Raw genomic sequence first — 19,280 nt, forward strand, 5'->3', positions numbered from 1 at the left:
ACTTGTTATATCTTGTATTAACTTGTCTACTTGTGTAGCTGTGATTACTTGTTATTGATTGATCACCAATAGCATGTTTATAGTTGTTATTGTTCAATGAGAATTGGTAGTAACAATGGAAATACATGAGTAGAGTTTAAGTTGTATGTTCATGAAAATAGAGATACACTTAGGTGAATTATTTAGCATTTCATGAAAGAAAACAGAGTAGTAGTAGTATTTCACCATGAAAATAGGGAAAACTATATTGCTCTAGGCCATTTCATCATGAAAATGAGACTTGGTAATTTTGGAAATGAATCTCTGGTTAAACAAGAATAATAACAAGAGGTAAATCCATTCATTTGTGTTGTTTATGCCATAAGTAGAATCTACATCCCTAGAGTCTTCGTTAAGTGAAATTTCTCCATTTGAATTTAGCATTTGTTAAAATAGAATTGCAGATCAGATTTGTAGACATTTGTATTACATTTTTTTGCTCAAATTCATTCAATAGTCTAAATAATAGAGAAAATGAGGACCTAGTAATTGGTTAATTTGCTCCTTGTTGGATCTACCCGATACACACCTTGTATTACAATTTCGACCTGTATACTTGCAGTCCAACAGGTGTAAAATCGGATTTAAACTTGTATTGATATAAAAATTCCGTCAAGTTTTTGGCGCCGTTGCCGGAGAGCGGCAATATTAGGCCCTAATCATCTCTATTAATTTAGATATTTTCATTGTTTTATTCAAGTTGTTGATTTTAATAATAAAAACTGCAAAATTTCTCTTGTTTTTATTTGTAGTGTATGCGCCCCGATCAAATCGAGAAGTTGCACTTTTTGATCCTAAAATTGAGAGGACACTAAGGAGACAAAGGAGGAATACACCACATCAAGAGGAACAAGAGGTTTGGCAGCCAATTGAAGAAATCTTGATAGAATTACCATTTGAGGAAGAAATGACGAAAAATGACTCAAATAGGCGAATTCTGCGAGATTTTGCTTTATCAGGATCACAAGATTCTCAAACCAGCATTGTAAGGCCAACGGTAAACGCTAATAATTTTGAAATAAAATCATCACTGATTCAAATGGTTCAACAATCTCAATATGGAGGTAATGCTACCGAAGATCCAAATTCTCACTTGTCAACATTTCTTGAAATCTGTGATACAATTAAGTTTAATGGTGTTAGTGATGATGCAATTAAACTTCGATTGTCTCCATTTTCACTAAGGGACAAGGCTAAGGTTTGGCTACAATCTCATCCTCCTAATACTTTTACTACTTGAGCTAAATTAGCTAAGACTTTTCTTAATAAATTCTTTCACCTGGAAAAACTGCTAAACTTAGAATGGATATAACTAGTTTCTCTCAACAGGAAGGAGAGACATTGTACGAAGCTTGGGAGCGCTATCAGGAATTGCAACGAAGATGTCCTCATTATGGCCTACCAGATTGGCTAGTAGTCCAAACATTTTACAATGGTCTCACCTATCCAATAAAGACGCATGTAGATGCGGCAGCGGGAGGAGCTTTGATGGGAAAGACAGCTGAGGAAGCTCAGCAATTGATTGAAAAAATGGCTGCTAACAACTACCAATGGGCAAACGAACGAGGTAATACAAAGAGAACCGCAGGTATGCTCGAAGTAGATACCTTGAATATGTTAAGTGCAAAAATGGATAATGTGGTTAAGATGCTTAATAGGCAAGTTGGTTCTAGTTCTAATTAAGGAGTAGTTGTTGCATGTTGTACTATTTGCGGCAGAGATTATGATGATTTTATGTGTTCTAGCAGCGAACAGGTTCAATATCTTAACAATTACAATCATCCACCCCAAAACAATCCATACTCCAATACCTATAATCCAAGATGGCGTAATCACCCGAATTTTGGATGGAAAGATCAAGGGAACCAACAAAGACCGGTTAATCCACCGGGTTTTCAACCGAAGCAACCATTTCCGGAGTCCAAACTAGCTTGGGAATTGGCAATTGAAAAACTGGCAAATGTATCAAATGATAAAATTGAAAAGTTAGCCATTGTCACTACTCAACGGTTTGAAAGAATTGAAGGAAGGATGGACCAACTCACCAATATGTACAGGAATGTTGAGGTCCAATTAGGACAAATAGCAAATGCGGTTAACAATCGCAACCAAGGGGATTTACCTAGTAAGACTGAAGTGAATCCGAGAGAGCATGTCAATGCAATCATTCTTAGAAGCGGTAAAACGGTTGAAGGACCTAATTTTGGAAATTCAGGTGGTGAAAAAGAAAGGACCAATCAATCGAAGGGGAGAAAGAAAGCCGAAATGATCATGTTGTCATTGATATTGATGCACTTCCTCCCAAATTAAATTCTCAATTAAATCCTAATGTGATTCCTTTTCCTCACAAGTTGAAGAAAGATGGACAGGATCGGGAGTTTGAAAAGTTCTTCAAAATGTTTAAACAATTGCACATTAACATTCTTTTCATTGATGCTATAACACAGATTCCCTCTTATGCACGTTTCTTGAAAGACATTATGTCAAGGAAGAGAAAAATTGTAGACAATGAGATGATAACATTAACGGAAGAGTGTAGTGCATTGATTAAAAACAAACTCCCTCCTAAATTGAAAGATCCGGGAAGCTTTTCTATTCCTTGCACAATTGGTCAATTGCATTTTTCTAATGCTTTAATGGATTTAGGTGCAAGTGTGTCACTCTTGCCACTATCAGTTGCCCAGAAGCTAGGACTTCAAGAGCTAAAACTACCAATATCACATTGCAATTGGCGGATCGGTCAATCACACATCCAATGGGTATTTTGGAAAATGTGCTCATAAAGGTAAGACAATCTATAATACCTGTGGATTTTGTTGTCTTAGATATTGAGGAAGATGTGAGAATGCCAATTATTTTAGAACGACCGTTTTTAGCCACCGCACGAACTATAATTGATGTGGAAAAAGGTAAGCTTATATTACGGGTTAATGGTGAGGAATTGGAATTCAATTTGGATAATAAAGAAGAGAGTATAAAGCCTACTGCTCTTATTTCTAATATGCCATGTGATGAAAAGGATAAATATATAAATGATCTTGGTACTAACTTTCATGGTGTAGGAGCAAGGAAGGAGAAGATAAGGATGGAAGTTGGCTTAATAAATTCGCCATTCCATGAAAAAAATGAAGAAAAGTTGAGCCAACTTGAAAAAGACAAGCAAATTCCATTCCAAGGTGCAGTCGAGCCTCTCTATGACAAGTCTAATATTTCTCCTTGGCATTTGAGGAAATTGGACTATGGAGATCCATGCATGACTCACCACATGGTAAATTGGCTCGGGAGTTTCGACCCGTGGGGAGAAAATCGCTCCCTAATGTTCTAAAATGAACCGAACCTAAGAGTCGAGCCAACGATGTGACAGCCCCACCTCCCCCTAAGGCGAACCAAAGGGTTCGGCGGGCCGCCTGCCCAACTCTCGCCGGGACTCAGTCGTTCACTCAAACAAATCCGAAATAAAACCACAAGAATTCATATAGTAAAAATCGAAAACTTAAAGCAAAACTTATATACATTTCAAACTCAAAATGGAGTTCAATCATTGAATATGCAAAGGTTCTCAATTCCTCATACATCCAGCCCATGCCAATACATAAAATGATTCCAAATCCAAACTGTACAAGATATATGCCATCCAGCCACGTGAATAAGTACTACAAGCTTTCCTTCGCCACGAGCCCTGTGGAGGGGAATACAATATTTTTGGGGTGAGCTAGAAACTCAGTGAGTAACCAATAAAATCAGTAATCAAATATATTTCACAATAATGCATTTCGATGATGTCATGATTCCAAGATCAATTGTACGTATTTTTGCTCTCGTGAGTCAGTGAAATCATTGCACTTAAACACCCAATGCTCAAATAGCTCAAATAACAGATAAACAGGAATGAGGAGCCATCGTGCTCCAAATAACTAGTAAACAGATAGTGGAGACGTTGGTATTCAGCACAGACTTCTCAAGAACTCAGTTAAGCCAAATCATGTCATGAACTCGCATGCCGGCACACATGATATGCAAACAAGTAAATAATGCAAGAAACGGTTCAAAAGTAACTTTGGAAACGGTTTAGGGTCACTCACCTCCACGGCTCAGAAACCATCCATCATATATCATTACCTTGCTCGATTCCAAGCCCTAAATCACAAACTCAAAGCAATCATACATTCTCAAAGTTCGGACAGCATTTCCCCATAAATGCTTCATTTCCAACCTACAATATATTACCAATCACACATACGGTTAATAAGCAATAAAATATATCCAATTAGGCCACAATATCCCTCAATAAAAGCTAATTAGAAGCTTAAGAGCCACCATTAGAAAAACCCCCAATTAAACCCTAGAAACCGGAATTTATTCCCTCAAGCGTAACTTTTCCGCAACGATCGCAGTTAACGTATAAAAGTTTCGTTTAACATCTTTTGGCACAATATCCATAAGTGAAGCTACCCTTATCAGATTGGAATGAAATTTATACCATTTCGAAGCTAAGACAAGGACCTACAACTTTCATGAAGACCACTCAGTCTAGTTCTCACTCTAACTAGGTCAAATTTACCAAAAAACTCCAGATTTTCCAGTTCGAAACTCACTGTGAAATCAACTAGCAGTCCTGCTTTATTCACTCATATCTCAGCACACACAACTCCAATTCAGGTAATTCCAAAGCCATTTGAAAGCTAAGATACAAGGCTATAATTCTCAAGAAGATATCATCAACCAATTCGGTAATATTCCTGGTCAAACTAACCACTTGCAGAGGCTGATTTTCATTTTCGGACAGAAACAGGACAGCAGGGGTATTTCGGTCGTTTCATAGGATACGTTGCTCCGATTGATCTGAAATTTTGTAGGAAACTATAAAACATCATTCTCTACAACTTTCAGTTTTTGTGCTAAGGCCAAATCGGCCTCTAACTAGGTGTAACAGTACCAGGCAGAATTGGAAAAAAAATGAAACCCTAATCTGGAATTCATGCATTCAAGTGCTAATCTTCCACAAAACAACATCTAAAACAACTAAAAACCACTAATAAGCAATTAATTGAAGTAAAGAGGATGTGTCCGTTATGCAAAACCCGTCAAATCTGTCTTTTGTTAAACTTCATTTCCGCACATGTTGTTAGCTTGATTTTTGTACTTATATGACTTTGAGCCTATGGAATGGCTATTGAAATGAGATGATATTGTGTGTGACTTTGGGATTGATTGAGGAAAACAATGAAGCCATAAATGGCTGGAAAAATAGGTAAATACAAAGGGCGTGCTGCCCAAATTTTCGCTCGAGGGCTAAGTTTCTATTTGAATTTGTATATTTTCGTTTGGCAAATACTATGACCGTTTTCCATCTTAAAACATGATCCTTCTTCAATTGGAAACTCCAAATGTTTACTTACGCTTACCAAATAAAAAAGAGTGGTTTAGGATTTTCTTGGGTATTTTGTCCTCCCTTTTTCATGGATTTCATTAAAACATTTAGTCTATAATATCTACTTAGATATGAGATGATTTTGAACCATATAAACAATCCCGAAAACAGTATTTCTTAGCCTACCTAGCTGGATTCCGACTTGCCTTTGGTTTAAGTGTTTCCATTGGAAAATTTTATAACCCTTTTGAGTTAGGTTTTACGTTTGGACTATGAAACCCTAGTTATTTTTGTCCACGGGTCCAAATGTCCTCGTTTCACTTTAAAGTCTTTTATACGTTCTACTCATCAATTGTCGAGTTCTTTGAGTTCACCTAATTGTTTGTGTTAGATGAGCTGTAATATTCTTTCTTGTTTAATCTTAGGTTTTCTTGGTGACTAAAGATAATATCCGGAAGGATATTTTGCACGTTGTTTTGCGTATATAGGTGAGTGTTCCCTGTTTGTTATATTCTTCTTGACTTCATGACTTGTTGTTGTTGTTTGATAATGTGTTAAGTGTTTTCAACGATTTCCAAAACGAATTTTCTAGGCGAGCGTGTACTTTATCGCGCTCGACCTAAATGAAACTTGAAATTTTAAATGATTTAATGATTAATACATTAGTTGTGCATGATGTAAGCATTTTGGCTAAACTGGGCCCTGCCCTTCGTTACCGATCGACTCGAGCCAGAAGCGGACTCGGTCGGGCGATATGGTGATCCTAGGTGTGAACGTTGGTATACTCGAGTATTACCTTGTAGGTTGGTGGAGCCTGGCCAACGTCCAGGAGGGGGTGAATGAAATGAACAAACGAACGACCGAGGGGTTTTACTTACAAAAATTTCATTTTCAAACGATCGGAGGAATAAGGGAAAAGGTCAGGAGAACGAAGGAACGAACGAACAAATGGCTCCTTGTGAGCCCGTATCCTTTTAATGTATGTGTTAATATCGCTTTCCATGGTAAATGTCTCTTGAATTATTGATGCTCTATGTTTAATGTATTGGATTGATTATTTGATTATGTGTTCGAAACCTCACTGAGTTTTTAGTTCATCCCTTTAGTTTTATTTTCCTTAACAGGGGAAGGCACGCAAGGATGAGAGCTTAGTATAGACTAGCTTGGTCTAGCTCTTTCTTTTGTAATGGTTCTCGCCCTAGCGCTTGGCATGGGCTGGATGTATGAGGAATTGAGAACCTTTGTATATTCAATGGTTGAACTCCCTTTTGAGATAGAAATGTATATAAGTTTCGCTTTAAGTTTTCGATTTTTGCTATATGAATTCTTGTGGTTTTATTTCGGATTTGTTTGAGTGAACGACTGAGTTCCGGCTAGAGTTGGGCAGGCGACCTGCCGAACCCTTTGGTTCGCCTTAGGGAGAGGTGGGGCTATCACAAACGACTATAAACAAAAGCGCTTATTGGGAGGCAACACAATAATAATAGTGTATTAGTGTGCTTTTATGTGTTTTCTTACATTTTGGTGTGATTTAATTAACTAATTAGATGTATTTCACTTTTTTTGTAGGAAAAACGGCAGTTTCCTCATCCATCTTGGAGGTGCACTTGAAGAACAAGTGTAAAAAGGGAGGTTTTCTTACCAAATTGTGTTTTAAGTGCTTAAAATTCCCATGCATATATATACATTGTACATTTCAAGTATATTTAAGTGAGTTTTGGTGATAACATGGTTATAAATGTTCATGAACTCATTTGATATGCATTTACTGCCCAAAAATATCATTTTGGTGTAAAAGTGCAAAAATGATCAAAGAACCTCATTCCTCGATTTTCAATGAAGATGAGTTTGATGTGTTTTGAGAGATTGGATATTGTGTTTATGGTATATTACATGTGCGTGGGAGGTTGAAATTGATAAAAAGTTTGTCCTATGTGTAATTTGGAATTGGCCGGAAAAGGGAGAAAAAGTTTGAAAAATTGCAATTTCTGCAATTAGTGCAGAGAAATACAGATCCGAACTCGAATCCGAAAAACTCAGACGGATCCGACCTCAGATCATTTGAAACTCAAAAATGAAAATAGGGGATCCGAGCTCAGATCCAACAAAACTCAGTTTGATCCGAGGGCTCGGCTAAACTTCTGGAGTGACAGATCAGAGCTCTGTTGGATCCGAGGGCTTTCAGAACCGATCCGACCTCGGATCGGTTCGCGGATATAGCAGAAACGAAGCCTCGTTTCTACATTTTTCAAAATTTTTTTTCCCTCTTTTCACCGAACCCTAACCCTCTCTCTCTAATCTTCCCTTTTAACCATCAATTCTCTAATCTTTCACCATAAACACCTCTCCAACCCTCGTCTGATCATTAACCCCAATCTATTTCACCGAAAAACCACATCAAAGAAGGGTTTTGATCTTCAAAAATCACAATTCGGGCCGCACTGAAATCTCACAATTTGAGGTCGAATTTGGGCTTGTTTCTCTTCCATTTTTACATCATTATCATCTTCCATCATCACTCCATCTATTTGAGGTAGCAAATTGCGAATTCCTTTGACATTTTATATTTCCTATTTTTGTATTTTTTTTTTAGTTTTTGGGTATATGTTGATAAATGCTTATTGATTGAAATTTCTCGATAAAATTGTGCCACATTGTGTTTAAATAGATTGTTATAACAAATTTCAAGCTTATTTTTTAGAGAATTGTGGATTTGGTGATATTTTTGAGATTTTTCTAATTTTTTTTGGGCTTGAGTATTTTAGTGATTTAGACTTGTGCATTTTTGCTTTCATTGAATATATGAACTTGTTCTGAGGAGTATAAATCACTGTTGTATCAATTGAAAATGATATGCTATCATTAGAGCAAATTTCATTGGGTAAAAGAGTGTGTTTATGATATTGAACCACTTTTGCTTGAAATCTCTTATTTTGTTGAGATAATTTGCATTTGTTTGGATGAATTGGAACTCATGTGTATGCAAACTGAGTGTTATGTATTTCTTTGAAAAATCTGCTAAACATTGACAATTGTGTAAATTAAGGATATTTTGGCAATGCATACGAAAATGTGGCTTTACAAGCATTGGATTGGAGATATTCTCAAGTGTTTGAGATGTTCATTCTTGCAAATATCTATAATTCTAAAGTGTTTGAACTTATTATGCATGACATGATTTCCTTATTGAAAATATAACTTCTAAATGTTAAAAGTGGATTTGAGAATGTGTTAAGCAAAGTATTTACTTCAATTTGTTGATTGTTGGCAGGGAGTTTAGCCATTTTTCAAGGGGAAACTCTGCCGAAATTTTCTTAAATTCTTATTTAACATGTGTGAGCAAGATTATATTGTTTCTAATGCATATTCATCTTGTTTGTGTATAGGTATTATGGCTTGCACAAGGAGGGCTCGCATTCGTACTCCTATTCCTTCTTCAAGTGAGGAACACACACCCTCTTTGCATGAGGACTCGCTAGAAGAGGAATCTCCATCACCGGAGCCGCCACCTCGCTCTCGCCGGAAGACCGCATCCACTAGCCGCGACGAGCCGCTTCCAGATTATGACACCACTAGATTCACGTCACTCGAGAATCAACAGTGGTACGAAGCAGGTTTAGATAAGGAAATTATCATTGAAAAGCACCTGGCACCGGAGGTGGATGCGCACTACCACATCTCTACGGCATTCAAGAGACTCGGATGGGAGAACATCCTTCAATTGTCCAAGCACTACTACCCCAATCTGGTCCGGGAGTTCTATGCCAATGTAGAAAACAAACAGAGCCACAGTGGCAATCTCATCGTCTCGTGGGTTCGAGGCAAGAGAGTGGCTCTCAATCGGGATACACTGAGACACTTCGTCAAACTCAAAGACGAAGGAAAAGATGTTAAATTGACCAAGGAGTTCAAGGCACGTGATCCATGGCAAGTGGGAGAGGCCGTGACACGTCTTGAGAGTCAGTACCGTGAGCGAGGAAGTGCGAAAAAACTCACAGTATACGCCGACTCCTTCGAGCATCGGCACCACCTGATCTTCTATCTTTTTGCCTTTAATGTGGTGCCGAAAAGGAGTGGAAAACGGGAGCTCCACAATAGTGATCTATACTTTCTGGATAAGATGATGCATGGTGTGGGCGCGCAGTTGACCGGTATTCCTCTACCCAGCATCATCATCAGCTATATGCGGACCACAGCTCGCATGAGGGCCGGCGAGACCTGCTTCGGGTTTCCTCGACTTCTATCCCTCATTTTTAAGAAGCTCAAGGTTCCTCTTGGAACCGAGTGGGCCATTGTAACTAGGTCCGCCGAGGAGGTCAGTGCTTCGATACTCAAATCTTTGAGTATCTCTACGGATTTTGGGGCTGCTATGGTTCGGGACACTGGAGAAGCATCGACTTCCACTCAACCTCCGCCTCACACTGAACCACAAGCGGAAACTCAAGAGACGGAGGCACAGCAGACTCTTCCCCCTCCCGTTCCGCGACTACCTCCTTCACCGTGCTCCAAGTGGCAAGAGCTCCTCAATGCCATTTGCTGTATAGAGACACGAGTCGTCGAGCGCATTGACCAGACGGAGCGGATGATGACTGAATGACTCGACCGACATGATCGTCGTCTTCATGCGATCGAAAATCATTTCCATATCCGTCGGTCCCCTACTCCGACACCTCAGCAGGAGGAGGGCCATATTGGTACATCACATGGTCCTCATGGAGCCGAGGAGGCCGTAGACCCTCGTTCCGATCAGCCATGAAGCTCCTTAGCGGATTGGATCTTTTATTTCTTTATTTTTTTTCTTTTCTTCTGTTAAGATAACTTTGTATATTTTATTTTTCTTTTATTTTTGGATCATCTTGTGCTACTTATGTTTCTTCATACCTTTTGTTTCACTTTGGCCAGAATTGAGATGATCGTGAGGATTAAGGGCTTCAAATTGCATCACCACCTATTTGAGGGAAGTTTCAGTTTATTTTACCTTCTTCTACAATGAGGACATTGTAGATTTTAAGTGTGGGGGAGGGATTACCTTATCTTATGGGTGATTGTGTCTTGAAATGCATGATTTTAGTTGTCTATGACTTAAAAACGTTGGAATTATATTTGGAAATATTGTCATGAGATTAATTTTCTTGAAATTGAGGTTATTGGCAGGGAGTTTTGTCCATTTTTATGGGAAAATTCTGTCAAAATTTTTCTAAAATATTTTCCAAATATTTCAAATTAATGGCCAAAATGTTCAATTTCAAGTACCTAATTCTTCCATTGGATAAAATGTTATATGTATTTTGGGAAAGTTTAGTCCTTATTTGTGACGCCCCCCCTTCTCCCAAGGGCGAACCCTAGGGTATCGGCGGGACGCCTGCCTAGCTCGCGCCAGGACTCGAAATTTCAAAACAATAAAAACTAGATAAACCAAAAGTGTACTATTCACAATATAGCCAACTCCAAAAGAGTTCTATTTACATCCCCAAAAGCAGCTAGTCAAACCACTATATTACATTATGATAACAACCAGCAGAAAGTAGACCCTAAGGAGGGTCCTTATACAAACCACCAAAACAAAAACAACCATCTTAATTGTCCAACTATTACAAGCAAACCTAACTATACTAGTGAATGTGCCAAGGAGTTCCCCGTGTCTCCCCTGCTAAGGAAAACAAAGGAAACGGGGTAAGCTATGTGCTTAGTAAGTAAACAGGGGTAAAATCGTAAATTGCACATTTAGATAAACAACTATTTCACAAAATGTCAAGTCAAGTGCAAAAGTAACAATACAAATGAAGGATACAGGTTGGCTCCAAAGCCAAGTCGTTTGCCATGCGTGACCTCCTGCCGACACTCCGTCGACCACAAATAAGGTCCGTAGAACTCCACTTGTACTCCCACCTAACACCTTATCACCCTCACTGGCCAGTCACCTCACAAACTTGCTCGAGCGAACGAAACGAAATTGAACTTGCTTCGCAAGCTCGGTTCACAAACTTGGTTCACAACTTGAACCTACAAACTTGGTGACCTCAAACTAGGTTGGACTGGCTTGGACCAAGCCCCGGCTGGCTCGAATAGTCCATCTAGGTCGGAAGATCGACCCCAACTCACAAACGTCACCCCGAGCTACAAGCTCAAGGGGTTCAAACCCAAAATAATTCATTTAAACATGTCATGTATAAATATGCATGTAAATTAGGGTTTAGGTCGAGTGCGATGAAGTACACCCTCGCCTAGGTACCCTTTAATTCACCTTAGACACATAAGCAAGTCATATTACAAAACGGCCCGAATACTTACTTCAAAACAAAGATATCAAAAGGTGTTCAATTTATGTCACGTAGAGTAGCTAGTAGTAGGCCCCACCGGCTCCGCCTAGCTCACCACCATCTGAAATAAAAGATTGCATCACATAATATCACAAACGGCTACTAACATGCCTAAAACAAGCAAAACGGCAAAATTGGCACATGCAAGTGCGGAAACGGCAAACGAAAACGTAAACGGCCGGCAACGGAAACGGCAGATTTGGCACCTAAAACCGTTTTGATCAAATTTCAGGCTACGGTTATCGGATCGAAGTGCATGAGGTACTGTTGCGAAGCTAAGAAGAAGGGATACAACTTTTGTAAAGGCACCTCAAGCCAGATCTCAATGGAACTAGGACAAAAATGTGCAAAACAGTTCCAGCCCTTTCATTTCGGGTTACCAAACAGGCCCTGTTTGAAAGACCATAACTCACGACTCAGGAATCAGAATCAAGAAATTCCAGAGGCATTAGAAAGCTTATTTATAAGGCTATAACTTTTGTGTTTTGACCAAAAGCCGAATCAGTATGGAGCATAGGGAAAAAGGGGTTCAAAGTTCCTGTCAGAACGGTCCAAATTCGAAGGCAGTTCTGACAACCGATCTTGTTTTGGTCATAACGGAAGCTACGGAACTCGGATTCGGATGTAATTTATACCGTTTCGAAGCTAAGACCAATATCTACATTTCTTATGAAGGTATCAACACCCAGTTCGCACGTTATCGAAGTGAAATAAACACGGTCAGAGGCAAAATCCAGAAACGTAGCAAAATCCTGGGTTTAGAACAGAAGTGAAGGTTTTAGCCATAACTCAGGATCTACTGATCGGATTGGCCTGAAATTTTTCAGGCACAACAAGGACTTAATGAGCTACAACTTTCATGATTTGGGAAAATCCTGAATCCATATGTAACATCAAGAAAAATGGAGCCAAAGTTCAGATGCTGAACTGCCCTGGTTTCTAGTTTGCCGGTTTTTTACGCGCCGCAACCGCACGGTCCGTTCTATGGTTCTTATGCAAGCTTTCTAACCCAATTCCTACCAAAAGCACACATATACTAACTTCTACATGGCCTACTAATGGGCCAAAACTTTCCCTCTAAGACCATAAAATTACCAAACACTAACCAAAATCCCTATCCTCACTCATTGGCACCATTGAACTTATTCCAACAATCTACTAACCAAACCCTAACCAACTAAACTCTAGCCAAGCTAAACTAACCTAATGGAGTCTAGGGTTTCAGGGTTTTCTAATTAACCCTAAAACCCCAAATTTTTACCGGCACAAATAATGAATATCACCTAATATCAAACTTAAGAACTGATCGGGGTCTCACATTATTTTGCTTGGAATGAATTATTATGCAATTAGGATTTTTATATTTTAGAAAGTATATTCGGTTAAATAAGAAAAATTATGCTTAGAATTTTGCATGATTAATGATATTTCTCATTTTTACTTAATTTTATAAGTAAGTGATTGATATAGTCAAGACAAGGCCAAATTCTTCCTTTAATTATATTAGAGGGAAAAGAAATTTCTGTTAAAAAAAAGAAAAAAAATATATATATAATTTTCTACTCCAATGATTCACATACTGAGTAACCGGGGGTTGGCATTTACAAATGTCGACATTCGCGTAAAAATGTATTGGAATTAAGAGTATGCTTAGCAATTTGAATAAGTGAAATGTTGAGTAACCGGGAATTTTCACCTAAAAGTGTCGATTTTCGCGTAAAAAGACGTTTTCACTATTTAAATAAGATGAAATGTGAAATTGTTAAGTTTTGGGATGAGAAAGGCCATAAAATTGATTATATGATTTACTTATTTGTGGAATTAGAATAGAATGAGAGATTGAGTTGAATTTGTTGAAATTAAGGCATAATTATTTTTATTTAATTGAATATTATGAGTATTTAGTGTAATCTGAGAAATGGCATAATGATTGGTTTCTAGGTTTTGAGGAATTAAATTTGACAAAAGTATATATATTATTTTATCTCTTGAATCATTGTGGTAAATTATGTGTAAAATTGCTTGAGAACAAGCAATGATTCAAGTGTGGGGGAATTTGATAAGTGAATATTTAACGTACATTTTGTACAAATTTGGTATGAACTTTTGGTATGTTTTGAGAAGATTAAAGCCATATTTGAACTCTTTTGGTGATAATTGATTAAATATTGTTTAAGTGTTCAAAATTTGATAAATGAGTGGATTAATGTGTTAAATTTTGTGAAATTGTGAAGGATATTGATATATGGAATTCATGCACGAAATGAAAGACAGGTAAGGATCATCCGGAGTACAAAGTACAAAAGAAATTGGGAGCAAAAATATAGAAAAAGGAAAGAAGTGAAAAACTGGAAATTTGGTCAACACGGATCCGAGCTCGGATCCGTGTGAGTAAAGGGCATCCGAGCCCTCGTCTGTACTTCTGGAACAGTGTATCCGAGGACAAACGATCCGAGCTCGGATCCATCAGAAAAAAAAGGCTCGGATCCATTTTCACCCCTCGGATCCGAGGCTCGGATCTGTCTCTCTCTTCAGCAAGTGGCACAACCGTTTTTTTTTACCTTTCTCACAACTTTTCTAGCTATTTTGAGGGACAGAAATCGGTGGCACATGCTTCTGCAACAAAAGAGAAGACCAAATGAGTTGTAGACAAAAGGAAACATCATATCTTTGACTTCTTTTTACAAAATTTGAATGGAAGAAATTATGAAGTAAGAGGAATAGACTTTCTACTACTTTTTATGCAGAAACACAAGGGAGAAGCCAAGGGAGACCATACGTAGCTAGTTTTCCTTCTCGTAATTAGTTTCTCTCTAAGCTAAGAGTTCTTGAAGCAGATTTTTGGAGTTTTCACTTGTAATCATATTGTGCAAGAACATAGCAGAAATTGGATGGTTTCACCATCAATTGGCTAAGCTTTCTTTTGTCTTTCTTGTACTTGTACTTTATGATGTGTTGCATTAATAAACTTGTGAGTTTGATTGTTAAATCATTCATGAGTAGCTAATTTTCTTAATCTAGGGAGTAGATGAAACTTATGGCTAAATAATACTAATTGAATATGATTTACACTTGTTATATCTTGTATTAACTTGTCTACTTGTGTAGCTGTGATTACTTGTTATTGATTGATCACCAATAGCATGTTTATAGTTGTTATTGTTCAATGAGAATTGGTAGTAACAATGGAAACACATGAGTAGAACTTAAGTTGTATGTTCACGAAAATAGAGATACACTTAGGTGGATTACTTAGCATTTCATGAAAGAAAACAGAGTAGTAGTAGTATTTCACCATGAAAATAGGGAAAACTATATTGCTCTAGGCCATTTCATCATGAAAATGAGACTTGGTAATTTTGGAAATGAATCTCTGGTTAAACAAGAATAATAACAAGAGGTAAATCCATTCATTTGTGTTGTTTATGCCATAAGTGGAATCTACATCCCTAGAGTCTTCGTTAAGTGAAATCTCTCCATTTGAATTTAGCATTTGTTAAAATAGAATTGCATATCAGATTTGTAGACATATGTATTACATTTCTTTGCTCAAATTCATTCAATAGTCTAAATAATAGAGAAAATGAGGACCTAGTAATTGGTTAATTTGCTCCTTGTGGGATCGACCCGATACACACCTTGTATTACAATTTCGACCTGTATACTTGCAGTCCAACGGGTGTAAAATCGGATTCAAACTTGCATTGATATAAAAATCCCATCATGAGTAACTAGGCTATTTTATTTGGGAGATGTTGGAGTTCATATCAAAAGACTTGAACAATTGAGAATTAAGTATATTCTTTTTGTTAAAATGTGGAAAAAAGCTTAAGTGTAGGAAATTTGAAAACCAAGAGAAAAGAGAAAGAAAAGAAGTATATATATATATATATATACATATATCTGTGTATGTCTATGTGTGTGTGGATTATAACTATAACCTACGGGTCCATGTGGCTATATGTTTGAGATTTTGTTTAATAGTTGGGCCATTTGTGGAGAAATGTTGGTTAAATATTTTACATATCTAGTTCAGTTAGTCAGAGTTGAAAGGGTCAATGGTGTTGAAGGCGAACCGGATAAGTGACTCTTTGGTTTTCACTGTTTGTACTTGGCACTTGTTTGGTATGGTGGCTATAGTAATAATAATCTTGAATATAGCCATTGCAAGTGTTGATTGATTTAATTTGCATGCTTGGAAACAAGCACAAACTAAGTGTGGGGGAATTTGATTGGACATAAATGATAGGGTTTTACGTGCATCTATAAGCAATTATTTATACCCTACGTGATTAAATTGAATGGAAAGGTACTTATTTGGTGTTATATTTGTTTTGTAGGGGGTACATTGAAGACTTCAAAAAATTGGAAGGAAATTGCATGAAGAATCCAGAGTTCAGGGGTTGAAACGTAATTTTAGGAAATGAAGGACAGATGTCTCGAGCCGATCATGGGACCGGCCATGGCGCCGAACATCACCAGACCCTGGAACTTAACATTAAGGCGTGATGACCGGCACTAGTCATTGGACTGGTCATGGCACCGGTCATCTTGGGAGTGTCATCACGTGTGGATTTATTCAGCTACAAGAAACCTATTCCATCCAAGATTCATTTGTTCTTTTTAGTAGTTATAAATAGGAGACATTTAGGATGTTTTTAAGGATTAGAAAACATTTAACAACTCTTTAGAGTTAAATGAAGTCTTCTAGTTTAGTTTAAAAACTCTTCATATTTCTTTCTTAAGAAATCAAGATCGAATGTGGCGAATCATGGAGTGCACAAGGTGATGATTGGAGCAAGCAACTGAAAAGTTTTCTTACTCTTATTCTTATCTTTGTATTAACTCTTTGAATTTATGGTTTTGATTTTTCCAACATGTTGAGCTAAATTTATTCTAGGGTTAGGATTCTACGAAGGAATTTTGGCTAATTTTTAAAATTAAATTCTTGACTATTGCTATGATTTATGTTTTTTGCTTTCAATGACTTGTTTATATTTGATCTACATGAACATGATCTTTGGATTGTATTGAACTAAGAAGCGAGATACAATAGTGCACTGGATAGAAAAACATACTTAATTCAATCACGAGAGTAGGATAGGATTTGTGCGATGTAATTATATCACCCAAACTCTTAAAGGGTTTAATTAAATACTTACGATCTCGGGAGAGATGTGAGAATTAATTAGACACACTTTACATGTATCGAACGGTAATCTAAAATATAATTGTGTGATGTGTTCATGGCTCGTTAAGCAGATAACTGGAGAATTAAAGCAAATTCTGGATTTAAACCTAAAACCCTATGTTTACATCTGTTGTTTTCTCAACTATTCTTTAATATCATTTGATCACTTATTTTACTTATCACTTAGTAAATTAATTTTTTTTAAAATTCAACTTTTACAAATTTTGTTAGAATAATTAAGGTAGGAAATTAACTCGTTCTTATGGGTTTGACCCTGAAATACTTCAAATAATTTACTACTACGATCGATCATGTATCCTTGCAAGAATTTGTTGATCAACTATAATAAATTTGTTTATTATTTTTGTTGTGTGTGTTTGAGGTGAAATGAAATAGCTTTTTATCAATAAATTTGTTTATAACCCTAAGGTTTAATTATATTTGAGAAATTGTGGAGTGTTTGTTTAGAAACTATATTAAATTCATTTATTATTTTGTTATATTTGAGAAATTGTGGAGTATTTGTTTAGAGACTACATTAAATTTATTTATTATTTTTGTTGTGTTTGTGACTAGTGGTGTAAAACGTGCCATGTCATCATAGTAATTTTCCTATTCCAAAACTGTTGTCTCCCTTCCAATCATGCAGATCTTTTCTATCTTTATATTATGAAACTAATGCTAATGGGATATAAGATTTGAGTTGTTTATGTGGTAGGTATTATATTAAGAAAAACAAGAGAACTAAAGAGTTCAAGAGAAGAGAAAAGTAAGAAAAGAACTATTCTTTTACTCGCTCAAATGGAACCTCAATTTTCTATTACTTTTCTATCATAAATACAAGAGAGGGTTAACCCCTATTTATAGGGGAAAAGTACAGCAGCTAGCTTTTTTAAGATGGTGATACGATATTCTCATAAGACGTGATAGCTTTATCAATTGTCATACCAAATTTATCGAGATTCTAATAGCTTATCGAAAGTCATGCCAACTCTATCATGTCAAAAGTCGTAATTGCTTTATCACCTCAAAAAATGTGAAAAACTTGTCACCATTTAGGGGATGAGATAAAAGTTAGATATCTACAATATTTAATTATTTCATAACACTCCCCCTTGGATGTCTATTATAAAAAGAATATATCTCGTTAAAACCTTATTAGGAAAAAACCCTAGTGAAGGAAAAAGAATACACTATTTTTGTATTTAAATTTCTCTCCCTGATTCAAACATGATTTGAGATCTTTTAGCTGATGCATTCCAATATTCTTCACCAATTTTTCAAATATTGCAGTCGGCAATGGCTTGATAAATAAATCTACTAGATTATTGCTAGATCGGATCTGTTGCATATCGATTTCACCATTCTTTTGTAAATCATAGATAAAGAAGAATTTTGGTGAAATATGTTTCGTTCTATCTCTTTTAATATATCATTCTTTCAATTGGATTATACAAGCCGCATTATCTTCATATAATGTAATCGGAGGATTTACTCCTTCAGAGAATAACCCACTATTTTTTCGAATATAATGGGTTGTTGATCTTAGTCAAAATCATTCTCGACCAGTCTCATGAATTGCTATTATCTAAGCATGATTAGAAGAAGTGGTAGCTATTGCTTGCATTGTAGATTGCCACGAAATAGCTGTACCACTATATGTAAATACATATTCAGTTTGAGATCTTGTTTTATGTGGGTCAGATAAATACCCAGTATTAGTATAACCCAACAATCATGTCGAGATTTATTCGAATAGAATAGGCCAAGATCAACTATTCCTTGGAGATAACAAAAAATATGTTTAATACCATTTCAATATCGTCTTGTAGAAGAGGAACTAAATCTTGCTAATAGATTTGTAGCAAATGATATATTTGATCTTATACATATAGCGAAATATATTAATGCACCAATTGCACTGAAATATGGTACTTTAGGACCAAGAATCTCTTCATATTCATCTTTTTGTCTAAAAGGATCCGTATCTAGATCAAGAGACCTAACCACCATCAGAGTACTCAGTGAATGTGCTTTATCCGTATAAAATCGTTTTAATACCTTCTGAGTATAAATAGTTTGTTGGATACAAATTCCACCTTCCAAATGCTCAATCTGTAAATCAAGGTAAAATTTAGTCTCTCCAAAATCTTTGATCTCAAATTCTTTCTTTAAATACTCATCAACCTTTTGAAGCTCTTCAGAAGTTTCAATTAAGATCATCAACGAATTTTTATATTCAATTGGCTTTATAGCCTTTGGATATTTTGGACTACATGTCCAAAGACTTTTTATTATACTAGTGAATTCGATGCTAATGGAACCGCATCTTTCTGTTTTCGGCCAATCATTTCTATGC

General features: G+C 36.6%; 1 protein-coding gene and 1 non-coding gene across 2 annotated transcripts; one reads left to right on the plus strand and one right to left on the minus strand.

Moving 5' to 3' along the window:
• Nucleotides 1-946: 946 nt before the first annotated feature.
• On the plus strand, nucleotides 947-2,349 carry LOC113771386. Its single transcript, XM_027315972.1, has 3 exons — nucleotides 947-1,237; nucleotides 1,369-1,697; nucleotides 1,785-2,349. The coding sequence occupies exons 1-3, from the start codon at nucleotides 947-949 to the stop codon at nucleotides 2,347-2,349; spliced, it is 1,185 nt and encodes a 394-aa protein (XP_027171773.1).
• Nucleotides 1,333-1,439, minus strand: LOC113772734. The gene has a single exon (XR_003468689.1). It is a non-coding gene; the product is annotated as a small nucleolar RNA R71 (small nucleolar RNA).
• Nucleotides 2,350-19,280: the final 16,931 nt, after the last annotated feature.

Source organism: Coffea eugenioides, chromosome 5 (genome assembly GCF_003713205.1).
Source record: "Coffea eugenioides isolate CCC68of chromosome 5, Ceug_1.0, whole genome shotgun sequence".
Lineage (NCBI taxonomy): Eukaryota > Viridiplantae > Streptophyta > Magnoliopsida > Gentianales > Rubiaceae > Coffea > Coffea eugenioides.